This window comes from Mustela nigripes, chromosome 13 (genome assembly GCF_022355385.1).
Source record: "Mustela nigripes isolate SB6536 chromosome 13, MUSNIG.SB6536, whole genome shotgun sequence".
Taxonomy (NCBI): Eukaryota; Metazoa; Chordata; class Mammalia; order Carnivora; family Mustelidae; genus Mustela; species Mustela nigripes.
In genome coordinates this window covers 143,336,789-143,364,743 of record NC_081569.1, presented here as the reverse complement: position 1 = coordinate 143,364,743, position 27,955 = coordinate 143,336,789, and the positions used below count along the sequence as shown (strand labels likewise).

Genomic DNA, 27,955 nt, shown 5'->3' with positions numbered 1-27,955 from the left:
CGTGCCGCTCTCTGTACCTAGGGGTCCTACAGGCAAGAGTGGGACCCCAATGGCTAGGCTTTCCTTCTCAGAAGACTGGGCTCACTTTGACTACCTCCAGGCAGGGGCCACATTTTCGCAGTGCTCTGGCAAAGCCCGTCCCCTTACCTGGCTTAGTGGGCGAGCACCCACCCCACGATTATGAACATTAGCATGGCAGAGCTCGAAAGCCATTGGATACCACAGAAGCTCATCCCTCTCTGGTTACACAAAGAGAAACAGAGCCTCAGAGGACGGGGTGCCAGTTGCCTAGGACCACACACAGAGTGAGAAGCAGAGCTGGGATTAGAATCCAGGTCCTGACTTCCTCCCACTACCCAGAGCTTTCTCTTCTCTCTCCAAACCCTGGTCCCAGAAGAGATGTGTCACTAGCCATTACTGCCCACGTGTGTAAGTTTAAAACTTCCTGGGCGGTCCCTCTCCCAGGGACATAGGTACAATAAGCCGGCTTGCTAATGATAGCGTAACTACAGGAAACTATTTATGGAGCACTTACCACGTACCACAAACTGTGCTAGGAGCTTTTCATACCTCATGTCTGACCCTCTCCAAATCCCATGAGGCAGCCACCATTATCTCTGTAATGGCCCATTATAGGGATGGGTACACTGAGATTCAGAGAGAAGATGTAGCTTGTCTAGGATCCTGCAGTGAGGGCGTGGCAGAGGCTGTTTGTCTAACTGGAAATTCTACACTCTTCAATACCAACCACTGTGGCCGCTGAGGACCAGGGGCGGCTTCCCATGAAGAGGCCGGCTCTTACTGCCTGACCTCCTCCCTCCTTGTCCCCGCAGCCTCACCCATCGGCCTTGGGGCTCTCAGAAGATGCCGAGGAAGGGACAGGCTACAGATGGATGGCCCCTGGGACCTGCTGCCGTCTCCAAGCAGCCGGGCCCATCGCAAGGGGGTTGATGGCCTTTGGTGTTTGGGCCGTAAGCAGACCTCCGTGTTCAGGGTGCTCGTGGAAGTTTCGGCGCTGGCCGTGGAGTGCGTCAGGCACAATCTCGTCTCAGCCAGGGTTCAAATGATTGGCACAGCCTGGAGGGCACAGAAAGGGTACCTGCCCTTTCTGTGACCTTTGCTACACGGTGCGTGCCATGCCCTGCGCCGGGCGCTGGACACGGGGCCCTGGTCTCCGTCCCTCAGGCGCTCAGGCCAGAAGGAGGTGTCAGGGGAGACAAGGCTGTAGGAAGAGACCTGGGCCCTACAGATGGGGCCTGGGCTCGAAGCCGGGTCGTTCGAGCAGCACCGACGCTGGCACAGGTGGTATCGCGGGCGTGAAGGCCGCATATGGAGTGCGGGCGCGAGCCCCGGGAAGCCGGCGGGAGCGGGGCCGGGTCACGTGGATGTTGGGGGCGCGCCACGCCCCTCCGATCCGGACCCCGGCTACAGCCGCGCCCGGCGCGGGGAGCCCGGGGTCAGGCCGCGGTCAGACGCGGGCGCGCGCCGTCGCCGCGGGATGCGCCCCGCCCTCGGCGGCCGTCCGGAGCCCAAGGTTCGAGTCCAGGCCCGGCGTGGCTCCCTGCGGAGCCGCGCCCGGGCCCTGCCCTCTTCCCGCCTCCGTTTTCCCTTTCCCGAGGTCTCGGAGAACCCGTGCTCTCGGTCGCGCGCGGCCCGGAGCCCGCAGGCCTCCACGCGGGGCGGGGCAGCAGCGAGGCGTCCGCAGCGCGCCCGCCCTCGGGAGCGCGGACGCGCACGGGCGCGCTCTCACCTGGCCGCCGCGAGAGCGGCTTTGGGCAGGCGGGGCCGGAAAGCCCCGCCCCCGGACCCGCCCCCCGCCCCCGCCCAGCCAATCGGAGGAGGTCGCTGGCCCCGTGTGGGGCGACGCGCTGGGGGCGGGGCCTGCGGGGGCTGAGGAGAGAGCCGGAGGGCCGGCGGCGCGAGGCGGTCGGGCGGAGGCGGCGGCGGCGGCCGCTCCCGGGACAGCGACGCAGCGCGCCGGCGGCCGCGACAGGGCCGCTCAGGCTCCGCAGCCCGCCGCAGCCGCAGCCGCCGCCTCGCCGCTGAGGGCCCGAGAGCGCGGCGGCGGGCGCGCGGCCTGCGAGAACGGCCGGAGCGGCGGGCGCGGCGCGGCGCCGAGCGTCCTGTCAGGCGGCCGGAGGCGCCGCGGACCCGCGCCGAGATGATGCCGGTGGGTGCGGGCGGCGGCGGCTTCCTCCGCGGGCGGCCGGCCAAGCCTCCTTCCTCCCGCGGCTCCCCGCCCCCGGGGCCCGCGCGAGGCCGGGCGGGCGGGGAAGGAAGTGGCCTGGCGGGCGCGCCCGGCCCCGGCGCCCCCCGGGCGGGCAGGTGGGGGCGGCGCCGGGGCTGTCAGCGCGGGCCGGGCGGGGACCCGGGGCCCAGGGCCGGGGTCGGCGGCCGGGGCCGCGGCGAGGACCGCGACGGGCCCCCCGCCTCCGGCGCCCCCTCGGCCGCGGCTCGGCCCTTCCCGCGACCCTCCGACGCGGGGGGCTGCCCGGAGGGGAAGCCCGTCCTGGCGGGTGGCCCGACGCGGGGTGTCGTTTGGCGCCCGCGGGGTTTCGGGGTCTCGCGGCGCCCCCGGGCCCCCGCCTGCCGTTCGCTGGGCTCGCGTTCGGAGCGGGCGGCGTGGACTCCCCGTGCGGCGTTCCCACGCCGGCGCCCCACGCATCTCCGCAGCGCTTCCCTGGGTGGGAGTCCTGTGGCATTGGGGAATTTACCGAGCGGAGGGACGCGGGGGGCCATTGGGAGCCCCTCGCGCGCGGCTGGGGCGGCCGCGGTCGCTGTGATCCGGAGGTGGAGCGAGGGGGGTCGGCCGCGGCGCCGCCTTTGTCCTGTCCTCCAGGACGCGCTCTGCCGCGGTGGGCCGGGCCCTGCCTTCACCTGCCGTCCGGGTCGCGGGGCGCGCCGCGTTCCCGGCTTTCCGACCGCGCTGCGGGGAGGCGGACGCCAGGCCTGGCGGGGAGCGGGACCCGGCGTCCGGCGCACGCCCCGCTTTCCTGAGCGCCTTCAGTCGCAGTGAAATCCTCGGACGCGCGTACAGCCGCGGCGACAGACCCCGGCCCGAAGCGACCTCCTCGGCGCGAAGTCACGTCTCGGACGGAAAGCGCCGTCCCCCGCATTTTCTGCCTGGACGCTGCTCCCGCGCGCCGCGCCCTCAAGGCCGTTTAGATTAGACCCCCCCCCCCCCATCTTTCAAGTCGTTTCCTGTCTTGGTAGCGTCGCCCCCCTTCCGGACTCGGTCCAGCACGTCGTGTCACGGAGCCCGGAGCGCTGACCGCCTTGACCCTCAGATCCCTCTTCGCCATCGGGGCCCGTGGGTTTGGACGCGGTCTCGTCGCGGCGGGCGGGCGGGGCGCGGCCGAGGGCGCCGAGCGCCGCTTCTGCGACTTGTTAGCGTGTGACCTTGAGCAAGGCACGGTCTCAAGCCCGGAGTCGCTCTGCAGCAGGAATAAAACGAACCGGCGCCCGAGGGCGTCTGAGATTCCGCGAGGGTCACGGGTCCCAGAGAGTCCACGGATGCCGTGCGGTGTTCCTCATTGCGGATGCGGCTCCGGGTCGTGTTTCTAACGCGAACCTCGCTGGTACACGTGCGCAGCCGAGGCTTGGATCCGGAAAGCCGTGCTGCTGAGATCACGCGCCGGGGGCCGCGCCGGGGGCCGCGCGTGGGCCGCGGCCGTGGGGAAGGGCGGCTGTGGACGCCGATGGCTCTCGTCGCCGCGCGGCGTTTGCGTGCGGATGCCCCGGTGGGAAGGGCCTTGCGCCTCCGCACGGTCCACGCAGACGCTTAGCTCTGCTGCGCTCCGTTAGTTTCTAGTCTGTCTTTATCACGTTTCTTTTTTAAGAAGTTTGCTTACAGTTGGGGGATTTCTTCATGATACTCAAAGTAATCAAATCCTACGTCACAACAGACAAGTGATTAACTATTGAAAGCGCGCTGCTTTTGTTTTAAAATGCCTTCTGGAAACACATGGTATTTCTCTTGGTCTCTTTTGTGGACTTTGGGGCTGTATTTCTTCTTGATCCCTAAAAAATTCTACTTGGAGGATTGAGTCCTTCCTCCATTAACACAGTTGAGGCTGGTCGTAGATTTAATACAGTTCTAAGGACATGCCATTCTTTCTTGGTCCTGCCTTAAACTGTGTATCCAAGATATAAGTGAGATTTTTCCTTACTGTATGGTTGGTGTTCCTCATCATGAGGAATCCTCAGAGGAAGGTTAGATCCTATTTTGCAGACTTTGTGTAGAGCAGTACTTCCTAATAGGAATGTAATGGGATCCACACAAATGTGATTTTAAATTTTCTAGGAACTACATAAGAAGATGATATTTTAGTCATGTCTTTTATTGAGTCGTGTCATTATATCAGAAGTGTTGTTTTAACAAGTAACCAACAGGAAGAAATTTACTAATGTGGTGTTTTACTTTTTTATTTTTCTACACTAAATCATTGAAATCCAGTGTGAAACTGATGAAGCTTTACATTTATAGTACACGTCAGCTTACAGGAGCATGTTTCAAGTACTCAGTAGCCACATGCGGTCAGTGGCTACCATCTTGGGCAACATAGGTTTATATTTCTTTTAGTTATTTGCAAATTGGCAGGTAGTGTGTATTGTCTGTGGTAACTTTTAATTGATCAGATGGTTTACTGTAGCAGCCAGTCTCTCGGCTGTTGGGAATAAATGGGAGTATCCTGCCACGTTTTCATCTGACACAATAAAGTCTTTGTAGAGGACTTCAATTTGCCTGTTATGGGAAGTTCTGTGACTATTTACTTTTTTTTTTTCTTTTAAGTGGGCTCCATGCCCAGCATGGAGCCCAGTGTGGGGCTTGAACTTGTGACCCTGATATCAAGAGTCAGTCACTTAACAGACTGAGCCACCCAGGTGCCCCTGGGACTATCTACTTTTAAACAAAGTTATATTTTGGAATTTTCCCTTATTAAAATAGTTTTGCGTTCTGATGTCCATAGTCATTCACCTTTTTGTCAGGGGATGACATTTTAACAATGTTTTCCCAAGAAGAAAGTGGGCTGTAGTTTAAAGGTTACTCGTTGGGTCCTCCCTAAGATCCAGACCTGAAAGTGTTTAGGCCGCACCTTAATAACTTTGATAGAAATAAGAATATTAATAAAAATAGCCTGATTCAGACCATGAAAGTATGAAAACTGCCTTGCTCATTGGTCAGCAGTTGGTCACTCTCTTTTCAAAAGAGAGAGCACTTCGCAGCTGGTAAAACTTCCTGTGCAGAGGCGAAACATGTATCCGGGGAATGGCGCTAAGGGTACTTTCTTCTCTTCCAAAGGAATGTGAACGTGAGTAAAGGAAGTTCAGTGGTTCTACAGTGTGTGGTTTTGTTTGTTTGTTTGTTTGTTGTTTTTTAGATTTCATTTATTTATTTGTCAGAGAGCGAGAGAGCAGGCACAGGCAGACAGAGAGGCAGGCAGAGGCAGAGGGAGACGCAGGCTCCCTGCCGAGCGAGGAGCCCGACGTGGGACTCGATCCCAGGACACTGGGATCATGACCTGAGCGGAAGGCAGCCGCTTAACCCACTGAGCCACCCAGGCGCCCTACAGTGTGTTTTGTTCATACGACAGGCACTCTGTTGGTAGTGTTTCTGTCATGTTGGTAGTGACTTCTTACCTGCAGTGGACGCCACGTAGTGTGACCAGCTGATTCCATTCCTTTCTGTCCTGGGAGCTGTTTCAGCTAGGGGTTAAATGAGTTTGTACTTAACATTTAGTTCTCATTAAACTTATTTTGGGTATTCGCTTTCTTCCCAGCTGTGAACAAAGATACCTGAGGTACTAGAATAGGTCTGTCTTTGCTTAACCCATCAGCTGTCCTGTAATCGATACAATTAGAAGTAGGGAGATTCAGGTTCTAGTCCCCACTTGTTAGTAACCTCGTGACCTCTGGACTTAATTTGTTTGGGCTTCAGTTTCTCACCTGTGAAGTGAGTTGGTCTTGGTGATTCCCAGCTGTTTATGGTTGGCCCGGCGGTTGATGATACGTAGCAGATACTTTCATGAAGGGCAATAATCAGGCTGCATCAGAGGCTGAGGCAACCGGACACTTGTTTTGACAGCCCTGACAGTAAGCTTGTTCGCTGCCCAAGTGCCTTTGTACCATAGAGCAGATAAGGGCTCCGTAGGTGTTTACTGTTATTGTGAATTAATAATTTAGTCACTTGATAGGCTTGAATGTGTAGCCTAATGCAGTAGCCAAAACCCTGAAGACTGGAGAAGATTTTCTTTTTAACTCTAGTTTCTTTCTTTATTTTTTTAAAAGTTTTTATTTTGCCAAGGGAGAGAACCAGCTGGGGGGAGGGGCAGAGAGAGAAGCCTACTCCTGGCTGAGCAGGGAGCCCCATGCCGGACTGGATCCAGCACCCTGGGATCATGACCAGAGCTGAAGGCAGCTCTCAAACCGCTGAACCACCCAGGTGCCCTTTTTTTTTTTTTTTTTTTTTTTTGAAGATTTTATTTTTGCAAGAGAGAGAAAACTAGTTTCTCTAAATCAAAAATTATAGGCATAATATTGTCATTTAAAATAATTCTAGCCTTTAGATTGCCCAGAAATTCATAAAAGGAAAAGCAAAGCCTTGGTCATACAAAGATGTATACTTAAAAGCTTGTATTATTGGGGCGCCTGGGTGGCTCAGTGGGTTAAGCCGCTGCCTTTGGCTCAGGTCATGATCCCAGGGTCCTGGGATCGAGTCCTGCATCGGGCTCTCTGCTTGGCAGGGAGCCTGCTGCGCTCTCTCTCTCTCTGCCTGCCTCTCTGCCTACTTGTGATCTTTCTCTGTCAAATAAATAAGTAAAACCTAAACAAAATAAAAAATAAAAGCTTGTATTATTACAGCTTTATTGAACTTAAAAATCGTCTTTGTGGATGACTCTTCTGAAGGCTGCAGTGCGAAGTGGAGCTGTAAAGTGGCAGCTCTGGCTGCTTCCTGCGGCTCAGTCTGGTGATTCTTGAGTAGCTGTGGTATTTGTCATTAGGTGCTGAGGCCCTGTGTCACAGGTTTTGTGGCGGTATCACTGTTTTTATGGAGAACTGAGGCTCAAGAGGTAGAGAAACTTGCGAAGGTCCTCCAGCTGGTAAGCAGTAGAGCAAGGTTTGAAAACAAACAAGCTGACTCGAAGCCTTTGCTCCTAATCTTCGTGCCAGTCACTTAGGGAAGTTTGTTGTAGTCCAAGCACTTCGCGGGGGGTGCTAGTGAATTGAATTTGGCAAAATTTTTCCTGTTATGCTCAGCTCAAACAGAGCTTACTATTTAAAAGAATCCTGAGGTGAGGGACGCCTGGGTGGCTCAGTTGGTTAAGCAGCTGCCTTCGGCTCAGGTCATGATCCCAACGTCCTGGGATCGAGTCCCACATCGGGCTCCTTGCTCCACGGGGAGCCTGCTTCTCCCTCTGCCTCTGCCTGCCTCTCTGTCTGCCTGTGCTCGCCCTCGCTCTCTCTCTCTGACTAAATAAATTAAAAAAAAAAAAAAAAAAAAAAGAATCCTGAGGTGAATTTTTAAAAAATTCTGGTATAGTTAACATACGGTGTTATATTAGTTTCGGGTGTACAGTGAGTGAGTCAACAATTCTCACATTACTCAGTGTTCGCATAAGTATACTCTTCTTCCCCCGTTTTACTCACCCCTGCCTCTGGTGACCATCCGCGTGTTCTCTCTAGAGTTAAGAGTCTGTTTCTTGATTTGTCTCTTTTTTTCTTTGTTCTTTTGTTTTGTGTCTTAAATTCTACATATGAGTAAAATCATTTAGTATTTGTCTTTCTTTGACTTATTTCACTTAGCATTATATACTCTAGCTCCATCCATTTGTTGCAAAGGGCAAGATTCCTTTTTTTGTTTTTGTTTTTGTTTTTGTTTGGCTAAGTAATATTCCATTGGGGGTGTGTGTGTGTCTATATGTAGACACACACACAGCATCTTCTTTATTCACTCATCTATTGATGGTCACTTGGGCTGCTTCCATAATTTGGCTATGGGCAGATAATGCTGCAGTAAACATAAGAGTGCATGCATCTTTTCAAATTTGTGTTTTCGAATTCGTTGGTTAAATACCCAGGAGTAGAATTTTTAATCATATGTTCTATTTTTAATTTTTTTAAAGATTTTATTTATTTATTTGACAGAGAGAGATCACAAGTAGACGGAGAGGCAGGCAGAGAGAGAGAGGAGGAAGCAGGCTCCCTGCTGAGCAGAGAGCCCGATGTGGGGCTCGATCCCAGGACCCTGAGATCATGACCTGAGCCGAAGGCAGCGGCTTAACCCACTGAGCCACCCAGGCGCCCCTATTTTTAATTTTTTGAGAAAACTCTGTAGTGTTTTCCAGAGTGGCTACCCAGTTTACATTCTTACCGACAGTGTTTAAGGTTTCTGTTCTTAACACCCTCACCAAGACTTGTTGTTTCTTGTGTTTTTGATTTTAGCCAACTGACCAGTGTGAGGTGATATTTCATTGTGGTTCGGATTGGCATTTTCCTGATGCCAAGTGATGCTGAGCATCTTTCCATGTGTCTCTTGGCTGTCTGTCTTTGGAGAAATGTCTATTCATGTCTTTTGCCCATTTTAAATGAGATTATTTGGGATTTTTTTTTTCTTTGGTGTTACCAAGGTAAATCTTATTGATAAAAAGTGATAGTTTCAGGGGCGCCTGGGTGGCTCAGTGGGTTAAGCGTCTGCCTTCGGCTCAGGTCATGATCCCAGGGGCCTGGGATCGAGTCCCACATTGGGCTCTCTGCTCAGCAGGGAGCCTGCTTCTCCTCATCTCTCTCTCTGTCTGTCTCTCTGCCTATTTGTGATCTCTCTCTCTCTCAAATAAATAAATAAAATCTTTAAAAAAAAAAAGTGATAGTTTCCATCGTCTTGAGTTTGGGGACAATTCTTTTTTTTTTTTTTTTTTTTTTTTTTAGATTTTATTTATTTGACAGAGAGAGATTACAAGTAGGCAGAGAGGCAGGCAGAGAGGCAGGCAGAGGAGAGAGGAGGAAGCAGGCTCCCTGCTGAGCAGAGAGCCCGATGCGGGACTCGATCCCAGGACCCTGAGATCATGACCTGAGCCGAAGGCAGCGGCTTAACCCACTGAGCCACCCAGGCGCCCGGGGACAATTCTTATTTGAATGTAAATGTAAATTTTCTGTTCTTAGCATCCACTTTGAATAGTCTGTGCCGATATATATGCTTAAGAGTTACTTTGGATTTTTAGCATGACAGGAACTTAAATTGTCATCATGTTATTGTGTTGAAGTTATATAACTGGTTGTGGACATGTATTTTTGTGTGTGTTTGCACAGATGGGCAATGCAGCAAAATTCGGTGGTATTTTGGTGCCCTGAAGTGTTGTTGCCATAGTTATTTTACAAACTGTGGTTCTGGAAATGATCTTAGGAATGGTGGTAATCAAATTCTATTGTGACACTTTCTTGGCTTAATTGCTTTGTTTTGTTTTGCTGCAAATGTAGCTGTATGATTGTTCTTACTAACTGGTAAGCAAAATCTACTGTTACTGGATTTTGTAAAATAAAAATCTTTGCATGGTGACATGTAGAACAATAAAAGACTGGGAAAATGAGGTTGTTTTAAAATTAATGACATTCAGGGGCACCTGGGTGGCTCAGTGGGTTGAGCTGCTGCCTTCGGCTCAGGTCATGATCCCAGGGTCCTGGAATCGAGTCCCGCATCGGGCTCTCTGCTCGGCAGGGAGCCTGCTTCCCTCTCTATCTCTCTGCCTGCCTCTCTGTCTACTTGTGATCTCTGTCTGTCAAATGAACAAATAAAAAATCTTAAAAAAAAATTAATGACATTCAAAATCTTAGTGTATAGTTCAGTACAGGATCTTGCTAGTACTGTTGTTAGTATAGCTACAGAAAATGTTAACTGAAGTTTTGGCAGAATCACGACTTATTTATTTATTTATTTATTAAGCATTATTATTATTATTTTTTTAATTTATTTGACAGACAGAGACCACAAGTAGGCAGAGAGGCAGACAGAGAGAGAGGAGGAAGCAAGCTCCCCACCGAGCAGAGAGCCCAACGTGGGGCTTGATCCCAGGACCCTGGGATCATGACCTGAGCCGAAGGCAGAGGTTTTAACCCACTGAGCCACCCAGGCGCCCCCAGAATCATGATTTAAAATATATGTCATGATTGTAATCATCCTAGCTCAGGCAGATGTAAAGGCCCTGTGGTAGGACCATACCCAGCATACTGGAGAAAGGAAAGGTGGCTGGAGCAGAGTGTGTGAGGGGGAGAGAGAGAGATAAAATCAGAAAGGTGATGGTGGTGGGGGAGTTGAGGATCTTGTAGGACTTTACAGTTTATTCATTTAGGCTTCTTTTTTTAAAAAATTCTTGACATTTATTTGAGAAAGAGTGAGTGTGAGCGGGGGAAGGGGTAGAGAATCCCAAGCAGACTCCCTGCTGAGCTAGGGCCCTGACACAGGGCTTGATCTCAAGACCCTGAGATCATGACCTGAAATCAAGAGTCAGACGCTTAACCCACTGAGCCACCCAGGCAGCCCTCATATAGGCTATTTTAAAGACAGGAGTTATGATAAATTTCTACCAAAGGAAATGAAACAGTGATTTATTTTTTATATCATAAATAGTTCTGAGTAGTAGGCATTGCCTAAATGTAGCAGGTAGGAGTGTGGGTCTTGGTGTCAGTTGGCCTAAGTGTGGATTCTTTCATCACCATTTGGCTCTCTGACTTGGGTAAAGTTACCTGGACCTTCGGTTCTTAAACCAAGGGTAATAGCAACTTTGTAGGGTTGTCAGGAGGATCAGGTTGATTATTGCAGTGGAAGGGGCCTGTTGTGTAGTAGATGCTCTATAAATGGTAGTTATTCGTGGTAAGTTTTGTTTTTTCTGGGAAGTTTTCACCATCTCTGCATTGGCCAGATATACCAATAGAGGTATGCAACCCAGTGCATCGTCTTCTTTTAAGCTATAATTTATATGCCATAAATTCACCTTGTAACCTGTACAGTTCAGGGGGTTTTAGCATCGTCATAAGGTTGTCCAACCATCACCACTGCCTCCTTCAGAACACTTTGCCTGATGTGTCTTTGTGGTACTTGCTGTAGTTGCAGTGTTAAACACTCGTTCCTGTGACTGCTTAATGTCTCTTCTTGTGTTAGACTGTAAGGTTCATGAGGGCAGAAGCTGTCTTCTTTCTATGCCACTTACCACCAGCGCCTGTGCCAGGGACTGATCGCACAGTTGGCGTTCAGTGACAGTTTGCTGAATGAAAGAAGATGTAATGAGAGTAGCATGGGACCCCGTGTGAAGAGGGCTGTGTGTGACACAGTGGGGTTCACATGTGATCCTGTGGGTCATCAAAGACCATCAAACATTTATAAAAAGTGGAATAGGGTGATCAGATTTGTTTGAAAGAGGGATAATTCTGAAGCCACAGAGAGTGGACTGTGGAGTAAGGGAAATTAAAAGGAAGCAGGAAGAGTGGTTAGGAGACCAGTTGGTGCAAACCAGCTTTGACCTGCAGAAGAGAATGATCCAGTCAGTAGGTAAAACAGATCTGATGGACTGTGTGATTGCTTGTGCGCGCGCGTGTGTGTGAGAGTGTGTGCGGTTGCGAGAGGCAGGAAGGAAGCCCAGCGGCTGGTGTTGAGGATAACCGGTTTATTGCTTCTGCAGCCAGGCTTGTCTTTCCTTTAAGATAAAGGCCACTTGAGAAGGGATAGGTTTTCAGGGCTTAAGGGGACCATTGAGTTTTATTTTGGTTGTTTGGAGCTTGAGAGGCCTGCTGTACCGAGAAAGAGGTTACTCTTAGATCTTAGGGTAAAATAAACACACCCAGTTAAAAAAAAAAAAATCACTTGCCCAATATTAAGTGGTTTTTAATGCTGTGGTTTAGGCATTCTAGGTCGCTGCCTGGCATCTGTGGCATACCACACATATCGTGCCTTGTACTTGTCAGTCAGCCCCACCCTAAGTCCCCACTGGGCCTGCCAGAGCTTCCCGGGCCGGGGCTGGCCTGACCTCTTCCATCTTTGTGCTCTCAGCACCTGGAAGGCTTCCCATGGGCATGCACACTGGGTGTAGCAGTACGAGCTGTCTTTGCACTGATACTTTGGATTCTGCTTTCTACTCTAGGCTGTGTTTACATTTCTAATGGCAGTCTTGAAAAATAAAATTAGTAAGTAATAATCAACCTCACAAATGATCAACATATAGACAGAGACTTTTGTGGTGGACCTGGAAATGAGGAATGAGGTTTGGGCAAAATGTGAAGAAAGATGAAGAAAAATTTGACAGTTTTAAGATTAACAAGAAAACAAACCGGACAGTAGGAACAAAGAGTGTTTTGTGATAGGAAATACATGTGAAACAGATAGCCTAGTGGTTATCATCTCAGACTCTCGAGCCCAGGTTTCACATTCTGGCTTTGCCACTTGTTAGTCCATGACTTCCGACAGATTATTTAACCTCTTCATGCTTATTTTCCTCTTTAAAATGAGTCTAATAACAGGATGTTTCAAAAAGCCATTGTGAGGATTGTCAAATGCTTAGAGCATTCTGTTAACAGACAGAATAAGTACTCAGTAAATGTTCTCTTAAGTTTTCTCTAGCAACCAGAAAGTTTCACGGTGGGCAGGATTCAGTCAGAAAAGGACCCTAAGTGCATTTTATCCCATTAAGGTGGAATGCTTATGTTCTTCATGCTGAGAGAACATGGTAGTAATGGCAAAATCTATCAAGTTGCTAGGACAGAGAGAATGATTGGCTTGCTTTTCTTGGAAATTAAAGTTTACCTTCTCTTTCCAGTACCTTCTGTTTTCTATTTTTTTTTTTTTAAGATTTTTATTTATTTACTTGACAGACAGAAATCACAAGTAGTCAGAGAGAGAGATTAGAAGAAGCAGGCTCCCCGCCGAGCAGAGAGCTCAATATGGGGCTTGATCCCAGGACCCTGGGATCATGACCTGAGCCGAAGGCAGAGGCTTTAACCCACTGAGCCACCCAGGCGCCCCACCTTCTGTTTTCTAGACCACAGTTTAGAACCAGGATACGATTCAGTTCACTCGTGTTCTACCAGTGAGCTGGAAGTTACTCCCTTCTTTCTGGTTTGTACTTAGAGGGTACCTTCCAGGCCACCCCATATAAAATGCCCCTCCCTTTACTTTATTTCTCTTTATAGTACTTATGTCCCCCTGGCATTTATTTATGGCATTTGTGGGATGTCTTCATGCAGGCAGGGTTTTGTTTTCTTTTGCCACTGCAGTAGCCCCAGTGCTTGGGATGGGGCCTCCCCCAAGCATTCAGTAAGTACTTGTTTACTGAATGGCCTCAACAGGCATTTAGGGCAGTTCTTATATTGCTGGTTCTGTGCCAGGGCCAGGCATGGGCCTGCTCTCCTTGAGCTCCCAGTGGGGAGCAGTCATGTAAACAAAAGTGTCATTCCAACAAGGTAAAAATCGTTAAGAGCGATGGAGCACAGGGTACAGCAGAGCACAGCAGCAAAAGGAGTCCTCCCAACCTTGGGATGTCGGGGGAATTTCCAGAGAGGAGGTGATGTTTGCATGGAATTTCCAGGATGAGGGAGAGGGGTAGAGATGATGGGGAAAGGCTTTAGGTAGAGAGCTGAACGCGTGCAAGTCATTGAGATCTGAGTCTGCATGATGTGTTGGGGGAGATGGCCTGGAGAATGAGGCCAGTTGAAATGAGGGAGGCTAGAAAGGTGGGTACAGGTCAGATTCAGAGGGCCATGTGTGACCTGCATAAGAGTTTGAACTTGATCCTAAGAAAGATATGAAACTGTTGTGGGTTTTTAAAAATTGTGGTAAAATATAATAACATAAAATTTACCAATTTAGCCATGTTTAAGCATGCAGTTCTGTGGCATTAAGTGTATTGACAGTGTTGAGCAACCGTCACCACCATCTTGTCTCCAGAACGTACTCCTCTTCTCAAGATGAAACTACTGTTGCAGGACTTTGAGCCGAGTTGTAAAGTCCTTCACTCAAGTTCAAGTTGGTACTACGTGTGTAGAGCCTATGGGAGGACTCAGGTAGTTGAGGCAGAAAAGGGCCTCTGCTCAGTCAAAAGAGTCATGGAAGAATCTAGCACTGAAGCCAGTGTGTGGGAGACCCTCTTCAGGCCCTCCTGTACTCGTGTTGCACAACCCAGATTCACCTGGCTTCTCAGTCTTCAGACCCTGTATCTGAGGTTGCTGGGGGGAGTGCAGCTGCGGGCAGTCTGCTGGGAACCACAGAAAGACCCACTTTAAGCACAACCTATGGTTGTGGTCTGAGGGTGGGCAGCCTGACCTCCGTCAACACCGAAGATGATCACAATTACAGATTACAGATTACACACAGGGTGGTGGTTAAAGTTCCTCCTGATGACTGAGTCATCAAGAAAAGAGTAAATAATACCAGTGATGTAGACAGCGGCTGGGTACATTTTACGTGCGCTCTGTCCAGTAGAAACATAATGGGAGCCACAAGGTGTTTTTTAAATTTCTAATAGCATAGGGCGCCTGGGTGGCTCAGTGGGTTAAGCCTCTGCCTTTGGTTCAGGTCATGATCTTAGGGTCCTGGGATCGAGTCCCGCATCGGGTTCTCTGCTCAGCGGGGAGCCTGCTTCCTCCTCTCTCTCTCTCTGCCTGCCTCTCTGCCTACTTGTGATCTCTCTCTGTCAAATAAATAAATAAAATCTTTTAAAAAAAAAAAGCTCTTTAAATTTCTAATAGCATGTTCAAAAAGTGTAAAGAAACAAATATAACTCGCTACATCCAAAATTATGTAAGCGTGTAGTTAATATTAAAACCTTATTAGTGAGATACTTGACATTCCTTTTTCATACAGAGCCTCTCAAATTCAGAACATATTTTATACATCCAGCACATTTCATCTCAGACTAGTCACCTTTTAAAGTTCTCAGTAGCTCTGTGTTTGGCTGGCTGGTGTGGCCATTCCATGGACAGGCTTGGTTTCAGATTTGGCCTCAAAGGAACTGGACTCTCAGTTACTCAGAGAGTGCCATCATTCAAAACATACCTCAAGGATTATAGGTGGCTGGTGTTTCATTGTAATTTTTATTTACTAGTTTTTGGTTTTGTATTTGAAGAACTATTGAGAGGCAATATAGTGCAGGAGTTAGAGAGCATGGATTTGGGGGCAGACCGTCTGGCTCTACATTTCCTACCTGTGTGATGTTGCATGAGTTCCTTAATGTGTCTGTGTCTCAGTGTCCTCATCTGTAAAGTTGGGGTTGTTGCAGTACCCACCTCATCGGGCTTTGTGAGCACTACGTGAGCTGTTCTGTACAAAGATCGTCCGACAGTGCCTGGCATATGTGAAGCCGTATGGGTGTGTGCTGTTGTCCCCAAAATGTTCAATGATTTCGATGCAGTACATTTTAAAGACGTTCTTGGCTTTGGAGGCTGCTTAACTTCAGATAGACATTTAACATCTTTCACAGTGAAGAAAAAAATGTGATTGCAGTTTGGTGGGGATACTTTCTAATGATGTCTTTGAGTAACTTTCCTGTTGGCTGCAACATCGAGGATGCTTAACAACCACAGAGATGGTGTCATCAATGATTAAAGAATCTTAGGATTGCAGTTACAATTAGGAAAACGTGAAGGGATGAGTTTAGTACTGTTATAATTAAATTCTCTTGAAGATCCTTCATGAACCGTACTATGGCTGGGGAGACTACCTAGTTCTAATTTTTCTCCCCTTGGTCTTTTGCAACACTGGATTATTTTGAGAGTTTTACCTTATTGCTATTATTTGTAAGTAGAGTGGAAGGGTAACAAAAGTAAAACCAAAATATGAGAAGATAGTTATGTAGAAAGTCGAAGGCGTTTAAGAGGAGGTCCTTTATCACCTTCTAGAGTAAAGCACAACTGGAAATGTAACCAAATTATGGTTTGGGTATGTAAATGTCAAGTTCCTGGCATAGAAGAAAACAGTGCCTGATGAGGGGTTCCCTAATCACCGCTGTTTTCATCTTCCTTCCCAGTCAGTGGGACAGTTAAGCAGATTCTCTTCATTTAGAACACAGTCAGTCTACCCATATCCTGGCTCCCGTATCCATTAGCCACTCCTCTCCACGGCAGACTCCTTTGTCTCAGCCTCCATGTTGCTTCCTTTGGGAAGTATGTCCTGGCGCTGGCATCTGGATCAGGCGGTCCTTCTGTGGGATGTCATGGCGCTCTGCAGTTTCCCACTGCAGTTTCCTGCTGTCTGTGTCTTTCAGCTCCAAGTTCAGTGACAGTGGAGACGTTGACTATGTGTGCCCTGAGCTTGGCCCAGGGCCAGGTTGGGCTATGTAAAATGCACTAAATGAATAAGTGATTCTGTAAACGTGTCCAATTTGTGTTCTTTACAAAGTAGCACTTTGCTTCACAAGATGGGATTTGGCTTCTTGTGCCTCTTCTGCTGCAGTGTTTTATGGTAAAACAAGCCAACCTGAGAGCCTAATTCTAATGTCTTTATGTGGTTGTTGGCCTCACGAATTAAATCCTCAGATATCATTGTTAATAGAAAATACCATATGGTCCAGCCGGTGTCTCATATTCCTTTTGGGGAGTTGCTAGTAATTAGATTCTAAAGCTTATATGGGGTAACTGGGAGGAGAAAATGGGATATTTTAATTTTTTTAAAGATTTTATTTATTTGACAGATCACGAGACGGCAGAGAGGCAGGCAGAGGGGGAGGGAGAAGCAGGCTCCCTGTGGACATGGGGCTCAATCCGAGGACCCTGAGATCATGACCTGAGCCAAAGGCAGAGGCTCAACCCACTGAGCCACCCAGGTGCCCCCAAAATGGAGTATTTTTATAGTAGCAGTAATAGTAGATGCTCATGCTTTTGGTAGTAAAGTCAAAGTAGCTATGTTCTATGACTAAATTTAATGGAAAAATGAACTTTTGTTTTTACTTTGCCTGCTTTTTTATTATGCAAAAACTGTTATTAAAGTCTTCTAATCTGAAGTTCTATGGCTAATGATACATAGAAGAACCTGTTTCTAGCAGTTTATGAGATATTGGCTAATAGAGGAGAAATCTGGTGCTGGAGTTTACCAAGATCAAAATTCTGCACTGCTGTGGAGTCAGACAGGACAAGACTATAAACTCAGGATTCTCAGTTTTTCCAGACTCAAACTGACAGGTAGATCTTTGCAAAATTTCACTGCTTTCATATCTTTTCCCCTCCCCTAGTAATACCTAGCATAATCTACACTGAAGTGCTTTAGACTTCTGTTTCGAAAATTTCAGTTTCTTGTGGGTTGAAGCCTTACTTGTTTATTGTCTCTGTTACTATAAAGTAGGAAGGGGTCAGACAAGTAACTTCCCTAGTGCTGACTCCTCACGATGTGAGCTTAGAGCTGAGTTAGAGGGCGTATGAAAGGGAAGCTCCTAGAGGAGCAGGTGGGCTCTGAGCCTGAGTTGCACATGAGTTCTGAGAATGAGAGAGGCCAGGGGACCACGGTGAGAGTGGGGGGCAGTTCTCTGCTGGTGTTGGGCCTGTACTTTCAACAGGTTCGGTTGTGTCCCATTGTATGCCAGGGCTCTGTGAAGGATCTGAGTGATACAGTAGGGAAGCTAACATTGTACAAAACAAGTGACACTCAGCAGATAATTATACACCAAATAGTAACCTTTATTATTTGCTGACACAGTGCTAGGCACTACACACTTAGAAAAATTGATTTGCTGTCTACAGGGGGTTCATAGTCCAGCTAATGGAAACTCGCATAACAGGCCGTGGAGCAGGACTGTGAGTACGCAGACTGTCCCATCAGGCCTGGTTTTGACCCTGAGCCTACAACTCACTGGTTGTACGACCTTAGGCAGGTTATATAACCTGTGGGAGTTTATCTACTCATTTGTAAAAGGAAAGGAACAATGCCTGTCTCTAAATAAATTATGCTATAGCCATGTAGAGAAAATAATATATAACCTTAAAAAAGAGTGAAGTAGAACTGTGTATATTCTTACGGGAAAATGCCCAGAATATGGTGCTGGCTGAAAACCCAACATTCTGCTTACTGTGGTCTTACTGTAAGAACGGAAGAAAAGAGTTTCCTGGTGTAGAAAACATCTGAAGGGGGGCGCCTGAGTGGCTCAGTGGATTAAGCTGCTGCCTTTGGCTCGGGTCATGATCTCAGGGTCCTGGGATCGAGTCCCGCGTCGGGCTCTCTGCTCAGCGGGGAGCCCGCTTCCCTCTCTCTCTCTCTCTGCCTGCCTCTCCGTCTACTTGTGATTTCTGTCAAATAAATAAATAAAATCTTTAAAAAAAAAAAAAAAAGAAAAAAAAAAGAAAACATCTGAAGGGATAAATACCAGTTGTTTCAAGTGCAGGTGATTAGGACTATTTTTTATTTCCTCTATTGTTAGACTCACAAAAAATTATATGTTAATTTGCCACCCCCAAAATAATAAAAATAATTTAAAAAAGAACAAAACCTCTTGCCAGGATTCTGGCAGGCTTGAATGATATGCATGGAGAATGCATGAGCTCTGACACATACTGTCGGGAAGTAGGTGCCATTACTTTATCGGTGCCATTACGTTATCGGTAGACGGGGCAGCTAACGAGGAATCCTTGAAGGTTAAATTTGTGTTCTACGGTTTGAATTGCCAAGGTCAGTTGATTCCTCAGGGTAGGATCTTGGTTATCCTGTGGAGCCCACATCTGGGGACCAGAGTCGTTGTGAACCATGACCTCTTGCTGTCCTTGGGTGAAAGAGCCAAGACCTGCAGCTGGACGAGTGTACTAAGTGCCTGTGAGTCCCTCTCTGTCCGTCCCTTCCCTAAGGCTCCCTTGAGAATAAGACCGTAGTCCTCCATTTCTCGAAGGCAGGGAGAGGTGGCCTGCCAAGTTGTGATGCCTGTTCCAGAAGAAACCTGGGATTTTCATGCATGGGCAGTGTGCTGTGGGAGGCTTTTGGAGTCATCCCTGGGTTTGGAATCAGACGTGGAGCAAGCTATCAAGCCTTTCTTGGACCCTGTTTCATTTGTAAAATGGGGTTAATGCACCCGCCTCTTTCATTTGCATGTCATAAATGGTTCTTTTTTTTTTTTTTTTTTAAAGATTTTATTTATTTATTTGACAGAGATCACAGTAGATGGAGAGGCAGGCAGAGAGACAGAGAGAGAAGCAGGCTCCCTGCCGAGCAGAAAGCCCGATGCGGGACTCGACCCTGGGACCCTGAGATCATGACCTGAGCCGAAGGCAGCGGCTTAACCCACTGAGCCACCCAGGGGCCCTCATAAATGGTTCTTTTCCTTGACCCTCTTGGTGAAGGATAGGACAATCCTTTTTTTTTTTTTTTTTTGGAGGTAGAATTGGTAGGTCATCTTACAAGGTTTACTTTTCATCTTGCCAGTAAAATAGATAGTTGGAATGAATCTTACTGGGAAAAATAATCTATTCTGTGAGGTTTTATTTTCTCTTTAGATCTGATTTTTTTACAATTTTTTTTTTTTAAGATTTTATTTATTTGACAGAGAGAGATACAGAGAGAGAGAGAACACAGACGGGGGGGGGGGGGGGAGAGGGAGAAGCAGGCCTCCCGCCAAGCAGGGAGCTCCATGTGGGCCTCTATCCCAGGATCCTGGGATCATGACCTGAGCCACCCAGGCGCCCTCTTTAGACCTGATTTTTAAAAGATTTGTTGCTTTGTGGTACTTGTCTCTTGGGATTTTGTTGTGTATTAAACAATGTACTTTTTCTTAGGAATGACTTATGTTGCGTGCCTATACATCCAGATATGCAAGGGAAGGTCTTGGTTTTTGTCTGTTGTCCTGGTTGTCTGTCTTATTAGCTCCTTTTTTCACTCAGAGTGGCCATGTTTGGTTCTTACTTATATGGTTACCTCAGTTACATCCCAGTTGAGTCCTTGGACTTATTTATTTATTTATAAAGTTTTTTTTTTTTTTTAAGATTTTATTTATTTGACAGAGATCATAAAGAGGCAGAGAGGCAGGCAGAGAGAGGGGGAAGCAGGCTCCCTGCTGAGCAGAGAGTCCGATGTGGGGCTCGATCCCAAGACCCTGAGATCATGACCTGAGCTGAAGGCAGAGGCTTAACCCACTGAGCCACCCAGGCACCCCTGTTTATAAAGATTTTTATTTATTTATTTGACAGAGACACAGCAAGAGAGGGAGCACAAGCAGGGAAAGTGGGAGAGGGAGAGGGCCGAGCAGGGAGCTGATGCCCGATGTGGGGCTTGCATGACCTGAGCCCAAGGCAGATGCTTAACAACTGAGCCACCCAGGTGGCCCAGATTATTTTTAACAAAATCATGTCACTTAGCTTACATTTTCCAGGATCTCATTGATATTTAGGGAGCCCTCTTGTAATATTTTCAAGGTGTATTATAGGTCTGTTTTGTGATCAGCTACCATTTATAGTTTGCATTTGATTATGTATTCCTATGTGTTGATTTTATTTCATGGTTTTCTTTTGTGACTTAATTTTAGTTGATTTCTACAATTTTATAAGTTCTAGGCGTTTTCCTAACCTTTTTAGTGCCCAGAATTGGTATCAGGTATTTAAATAAGAGAGGGAGGAAATTAGATTTGAGAGAATGTTGTATGACTTCTTCCTGGACATTTTTCAGACCTTGTCATTTAACATCATGTAAACGCTGTAATGATGACGACAACAACAAAGAGATCAAGCGCAGAGAGGGAGGCAGCCTGCTGAGCTGAGAGTCAGGAGAGCTGGTTTCCGTCTTGGTTTTGTTACTCGTAAGATTTATTAACCTAACAAATTAGTTCCTTCCCTGGGCTTCTGCTTCCTCATCCGTAAAATGGGAAAGAGTGGTGGTTAGATGATGTTCCTTCTGGCTCTAAGATTTTTTTTTTTTTTTTAAGATTTTATTTATTTATTTGACACACACACAGAGAGAGCAGGAACGCAAGCAGGGGGTAGTGAGAGAGAGGAAGAAGCAGGCTTCCCACCAAGCAGGGAGCCCGATGTGGGGCTCGATCCCAGGATCCTGGGATCACGACCCAAGCCAAAGACAGACGCTCAACGACTGAGCCACCCAGGCGCCCCTGGCTCTAAGATTTGATGACTGATCTTTATGATGCCTTAAATGTGAATCTCTCAACATGCCCCCTTTAGTTGAATGCTTACGAAAGGATTAAGAAGCAAGTGGTCACTTAATCTAAAATAACTCAGATTACCACAAAAATTTTCTATCTTTTCTTTTTTCCCCAAACAACTTTAGTGACTGTGGAAGAAAAAAATATGAGGCCGTTATGTACTGTCATCTCAGATTTGCAGCTTAAAATCTCTGCTTTTAGTAGGACTAATATGAATGTTACCTTAGAGAAACACTGTTTTATTTTGTGTTAAAATATGGATCCTTGTGAGAACATCCCGAGTGCTCAGCCAACAGTAATACATGGGCTGTTTTTGAGATCAGAGGGGAAAGAAAACTGTTCTGTGGAGGTATGGGCAGAGGGTAAAGGTGGTCTGTCAACCTGAACTCCTTTTTCCCTCCTCTTTGATAGAAACAGCCAGAGCTTTCAACTTGGTCCGGAGCTAAGACTCCCCCATGTTTGCCAAACGGAGCTGTTGTGGTTCTTGACCCTATGGGATGGGGGGAGCGGAGAGGCGTTCTCCTAACGGAAGACCCCTGCTTCTGCCTGGTCATGTGTTGGCCCTGAAGTCACCTTCTTGCTGACCTTTCCTCCCTCTGCACCTGCCCGGGTGCTTCTGTTTTAGGGTTAAGCCCTCTGTGCCTGCTTGCCGCTAGAGGGGAGCTGGTCGTGGCCGGGAGCCCCACGGTGTGGTGGAGAGAGCACGGCTTCGGAGCCAGTCAGACCTGCGTTCACAGGCGGTCTCCGCTACCGGGCAACTCTGGTGCCTTGGAGGAGAGCCGAGCACTTGCTCTTTCTTCTCATCTTTCTGAGTAGTTGATTTTCAGGTTTACCAAATATCAAACTAACACTTTGATTTTTTTCCTTTTTTTGACGAGTTGATGAGTACGGAACCTTTCTCTACCTTAGGCTTCTCGTTTGTAAAATGATAATCATTTTAGTAATTAAGGTCATTTTGGTTGCAAGTGGCAAAAACTCAACTCTTGCTTTCAGCATCTTAGAAAAGAGGGGCTTTATCGGACAGACCTGATGGGAGCGCTGAGCGGCTGACCTGGCACAGGCCTCCCTGCCGTGGCGCAGCCTCTGTCTCCTGCCCGCCACATCCGTTCTGTCAGCAGATCTTGTCAGAGCACCTTGCCAGTCCGCCAGCTCCTGTTCTGTACCACCTCCACGACGCTCACCGTCTGCTGGATTCTGACGTTTGCCTCCCGAGCGGCCGTCTTGGTTCTGTGCTCTTTCCCCTCCGCGTGTTGTCAGCAGGGCAGCCAGGGTGAGCCTGCGAGTCGTTATGGTAAAACACGCCCTGTGGTAGCTTCCAGCTCTCTGAGCTCGTTGTGCTCTTCCTCTGAGCAAAAGCCTAATTAGTAGTTTACCTGTGCTCCTCCACTCTCTTCACTTTGATTTCTCTGCTCCAGCCAAGCTGACCCCTCGATCCCGAACCTTACCGAGCATTCCTTCCGCCCTGGGGCTTGTGCGCTCTTTCCTCTGCCTGATTGCTCTTCCTTCAGCTTTCTGCCGGCTTAGGACTCCCTCACCCTCAGGGAGGCCTTTTCTAACACCTTATTAAAATTGTCCTTTTCCCTGTCTCCTTTGGCTATTTTGTTTCTTCATAGGGTGTATCACAGCCATACTATATTTTAGATCTACTTATTTTGTCTCCGTCCCCAGACTATAATCAGATCCCCCCCAAAGTGCAGGAACCCTGTCTGCTTTGTCAGCACTGAATCTCCAGCATGAAGTGGGTGCTCCGTGATACTTGTGGAATAAAAAACATTTTCTGTCGTGTTTTCCTTCATTGAGCCCACAGCGGCAAGAGAGATGGGCATGTAAAATAACTGTGCTCCCTGGAAACTTGCCCAGGTGTGGGCCCCAGAGAGGAGGGGAGGGAATTGCCATCTGAAAACTATCGCAGTTGTGAGATTGAGTCACACATCCATGACCAGCATGGAGCCTGCTTAAGACTCTCTCTTCTCCAGTGCCTCACCCACCCCATCTAGGGAAAAAAAATGGTGTATGATTGTCTAGTAGGTGCTGAGAGAGTGCTCATTCTTTTCCCTTTTTGAAAATGCGTGACTTCCTGACAATATTAACATTCAGAAATTGAGTCATTCTCCAAAATAGAAGTTATTGATATTGTTTGGAAAGGTAAAAATTATAGTCCTGTAATAAGAAAACTCCTGCGCAGCCTGATGTTTTTAGGGAGTGATGGAATACACAATTCTGTCTTCAAAAGGAATGCTGTTGAAATTTTGCAAATTGTCCTCATGTTTTTGTAAATGCTCTTCTGGTATCTAAGCAGACCCAAACCTCAGGTGAATCGTCATGATCCACATCTTTATGAACCCATGCCAGGTTCATAAAAGAGGTGAATTCATATGAGTGCCAAGGCATCAAAGCTTTCCTTTTAGCCTTTATTTAGTAAGTGTGTTTTTTTTTTTTGTTTTTTTTTTTTTTTTTTGGCCTGGAGGCAGTTCAGGCTGTTGAGTACATTCATATTGGGTTTCACAATGAATCTCTACAATTCACCCTGAAGTTCATACTTAATAATGTTTTGCTTTTCAAAGGTACATGTAAATTATATGTATGAAGTGAATTCTTCCATTATAAAGAGTAGTTGGAGTTTATGTTCTTATCTGATAACTTTTGGATAAAGATTGTTTCCTACACTTTCATCAGGATGAAGAACTTGAAAAGTGTGTGTGTGTAAGTGTTCATGAATTTTAGCACTGTTTTATTCTTGAACTATTAGAGTAGAAACTTAAGCTTTGGAGTCAGACATTCCTGGGTCAGACATTCTGGCACTTCTTAGTCATGTGTCCTTGGGCAATCCTTTGTTCTGTCTGCAGCGGCAGGATCATCTTAGCACCCTGCTCTCTAGGTCTGTTGGGAGAATCGCATGATATAATATGGGTAAACAAATGGTGTGTCCATGAACATAGTAAGCATGGAAATAATAGCTGTTCTTATTATCAATAAATTGTTGAAGTCTTATATGTTAAATATCTTGTTATAAACCTTATTCTCATTTTAAGCATCTAAAATAAGTCAATATCAAAAACTTGTGTACCATCTGCTGGCTAATTGAACATAAAGTAAGTAAATAGTCAATACTACGGCGCCTGGCTGACTCAGTCAGAAGAGCATGCAACTCTTGATCTCAGGTCATGAGTACAAACCCCAGATTGCGTATAGAGATGACATAGATAGATAGATAAACTTTAAAATAGGTCAGTACTGGGGCGCCTGGGTGGCTCAGTTGGTTGAGTGTCTGCCTTTGGCTCAGATCATAATCCCAAGGTCCTGGGATCGAGCCCCACATAGGGCTCCCTGCTCTGCGGGGAACCTTCTTCTCCCTTCCCTTCTGCCTGCTGTTCCCCCTGCTTGTTCTCTCTCTGTCAAATAAATAAGTTAAAAACAAAACAAAAAAAATAGGTCAGTACTTGAGGGGCACATGGGTGTCTCAGTTAGGTGTTCACCTCTTGATTTCAGCTTCGGTCATGGTCTCAGGTTCATGAGATGAGCCCCATGTCGGACTCAGTGCTCACCAGGGAGTCTGCTTGAAATTCTCTCTCTACCCCTCCACTCTGTGTGTGTGTGTGTGTGTGTGTGTGTGTGTCTGAAAAAATAAATCTTTTTTTTTTTTTAAAGATTTTATTTATTATTTGACAGACCGAGATCACAAGTAGGCAGAGAGGCAGGCAGAGAGAGAGTTGGAGGTAGGTTCCCTGCTGAACAGAGAGCCCGATGTGGGGCTCGATCCCAGAACCCTGGGATCATGACCTGAGCTGAAGGCAGAGGCTTAACCCACTGAGCCACCCAGGTGCCCCAAAAAGTAAAGCTTTTAAACAATATTTTGAAATACTAGTAGAATTTGAAAAAAGAAAATGTGTAGCTGTGTGTGTGTACCCTACTGCCAACAAGCAGTTTTTCTAAACATAAAATATGAGCAAGGCATTTATTGTGAAAACTTAAAATGTTGAGGTTTCACTTTTTAAAGTTGTTAACAAAGCTTCAGCAGTCTTTTTTATGACAAGCTTTATATAGAGATTAGTAAATTAAGTTTAGTTGTCCTTTTCATAGTGATTTCTAGGTTCTGGTTACAGTTGTTATTGAACAGTGCTAACACTGAACTTTTCTTCCTTGGAACTCACCAAATTAGGTGAAACTTTATCTACCATCTCACTGTGCTGTGACAACGGTGGTCTGTCTTGTCTCATTAGGACGTCTTATCATGGCTCATGTCATTACTGCCTGGATTTAGATTCCACAGAGCCCAAGGGACATCTATTTAAGTATTTTTCCTTTGTAAATGGCATAATCTCTAGGCAGTGGGACTTTTGTTTTCCACACTTCACTTTTGCTTAGTTTTCTTAAGATGAGAAGAAACATTTCGAGAATGGTAACTCAGAGCATTATAAGCAAATTCAAAGTAGGATCGTGGGATTCAAGAGCTGGCTCAAACCTGAAAGAGAAAATGGATAGTTATTTGTAAAAGGATAGGAGTATTATTAGACTTGTGTTTCCTTCGTAATCTGTATTCTGATTTTATATTATGAGATGAATAGAATTGACTGTGGTACATCTATACACATGATTATATTAAAGTGTTCTTTAGAGACCTTATTTTGCTAAATATCTTTGTTTTAAGCTTTTTTTTCCCTATTAACAAAAGAATTAGTACTTTTGATATTGATTTGAAAAGATTTATACAAATATAAATGTTTATTAGTCAAGAAAAGAAAAATCATACAGGGAGATAATATGTTTATTTAAAGTTATTTCCATTGGTAAAAATATTTTACTGATTGTATAGGTTATATAGGTTGGATAATTGGCATAGCTAGATATGTTTTCCCCCCTTAAATAGCAACTAGACTGATACATAATTCACATACAATAAAATTTACCCTTTTATTTATTTATTTATTTATTTAAAGATTTTATTTATTTATCCGGGGGCGGGGGGAGAGCGAGCACAGGCAGACAGAATGGCAGGCAGAGGCAGAGGGAGAAGCAGGCTCCCTGCCGAGCAAGGAGCCCGATGTGGGCCTCGATCCCAGGACACTGGGATCATGACCTGAGCCGAAGGCAGCTGCTTAACCAACTGAGCCACCCAAGCGTCCCTAAAATTCACCCTTTTAAAGTATACAATTCATTGGTTTTAATACACTCACAGAATTAGGTAGCCATCATCATGCCTGATTTGAGCACATTTTCATTGCCTCAGAAAGAAGAAAGTCTGTACCCCTTAGCAGTCCCTGCCCATTTCTCACTGCCCCCCCTCCAGCCCCAGGCAAGCACACAGTTGTCCTTTATGCCTCTGTAGAGTTGCCTAGTCTGGACACCTCATGTAAATGAAATCATCTGTGTGATTTTTGTATATGGTTGCATCCACTTGGCATTATATTTCTAAAGTTGATGCATGTTGTAGCACTCTCTGCATACCGTTTTATGCCCGAGTAATGTTCCATTCTATAACTACATCGCATTGGCTTAATCATTCTTCATTCTGGGCTGTTTACACTGTGTGGCTGTTGTGAATAAAGCTACTGTAAACATTCCTGTTCAAGTTTTTGTGTAAGACAGTTTTTAATTCTGTTGGATATGTACCTAGGAGTAGATAGATATGTTTTAAGAAATACATATAAGAATGTATTTTCTTGAACTTTACAAAGCAATATAGAGATGGAAGAAATTGTATTCTGAAAATTTAGGGTATACCTAATTTAAACTTCTGAAAGCTTAAGAAAATTTAGATAATAAGCACCGATAAATGGTGATGGCAGTAGGACAGTGAGTGTTCATGTAGTTGGGTGTTGGGAGGCCCTGAGAGCAGTATCTTTTAATCTTCTTCAACCCTGACCCACCTTTGACCATGACCCAACAGTACCTCTTATAAGATGACCCAGTCTTACACACACACGCACACATCTCTCTGTGTAAATGTATATAGTTGGAAGTTTAGGGGACCACTAAACTTTCTTAAGCTTAAACTAAACTTTCTTTAACCAGATACTCAATACAATTAGTTGATTAATTAGGGAAAAAAATGCATGATTCTTTGTTCTGGTTCCCTTATATAATAATTGCATTTCAGATAGTTTCAAATACAAACAATAGGTAAAACATAGTTAATTGAGAAAATATTAAATAATGGGGAGTAGGGGTGCCTGGGTGGCTCAGTGGGTTAAGCCGCTGCCTTCAGCTCAGGTCATGATCCCGAGGACCTGGGATGAAGCCCCACATCAGGCTCTCTGCTCAGCAGGGAGCCTGCTTCCTCCTCTCTCTCTCTGCCTGCCTCTCTGTCTACTTGTGATCTCTATCTGTCAAATAAATAGATAAAATCTTAAAATAAATAAATAATGGGGAATATATTATAAGTAGGAGGGTATTTATGAAAACATTTGCTCTTTCCTTCTGTATTTTATAGCAAGCCGTTTGAAGTCGTGGTTCAGAGCAGAACTTGAGAGTCAGACCAGGGTCACTTCTTACCCTGGTATTAATTAGCTCAGTGATCTTGGACGAGTTATTTAACCTCTGCACACCTCGTGGCCTTATTCTGTAAAATGAAGGGTGGTGTCTGTCTTGCAGAGTTGGTGTGAGAATTGAGAATGTGTGAAGTGCATATCAGAGCCTGATAATAAGCACCGATAAATGGTGATGGCAGTAGGACAGTGAGTGTTCATGTAGTTGGGTGTTGGGAGGCCCTGAGAGCAGTATCTTTTAATCTTCTTCAACCCTGACCCACCTTTGACCATGACCCAACAGTACCTCTTATAAGATGACCCAGTCTTACACACACACGCACACATCTCTCTGTGTAAATGTATATAGTTGGAAGTTTAGGGGACCAC

At 46.5% G+C, this 27,955-nt stretch overlaps 1 protein-coding gene across 5 annotated transcripts in view; it reads left to right on the top strand.

Annotated features, from left to right (window-relative positions):
- The first annotated feature begins 2,078 nt into the window (after positions 1–2,078).
- Positions 2,079–27,955, top strand: part of PPP1R13B (protein phosphatase 1 regulatory subunit 13B) — a 93,972-nt gene continuing 68,095 nt past the window's right edge. For all 5 annotated transcript variants that reach the window (XR_009399238.1, XM_059374079.1, XM_059374078.1 and 2 more), the window contains exon 1: positions 2,079–2,170. Coding sequence is in view for 4 of the 5 variants with exons in the window: in XM_059374079.1 (XP_059230062.1) it covers positions 2,162–2,170 (9 nt within the window). In the remaining variant the exon portion in view is untranslated. The remainder of the gene's footprint in view (positions 2,171–27,955) is intronic.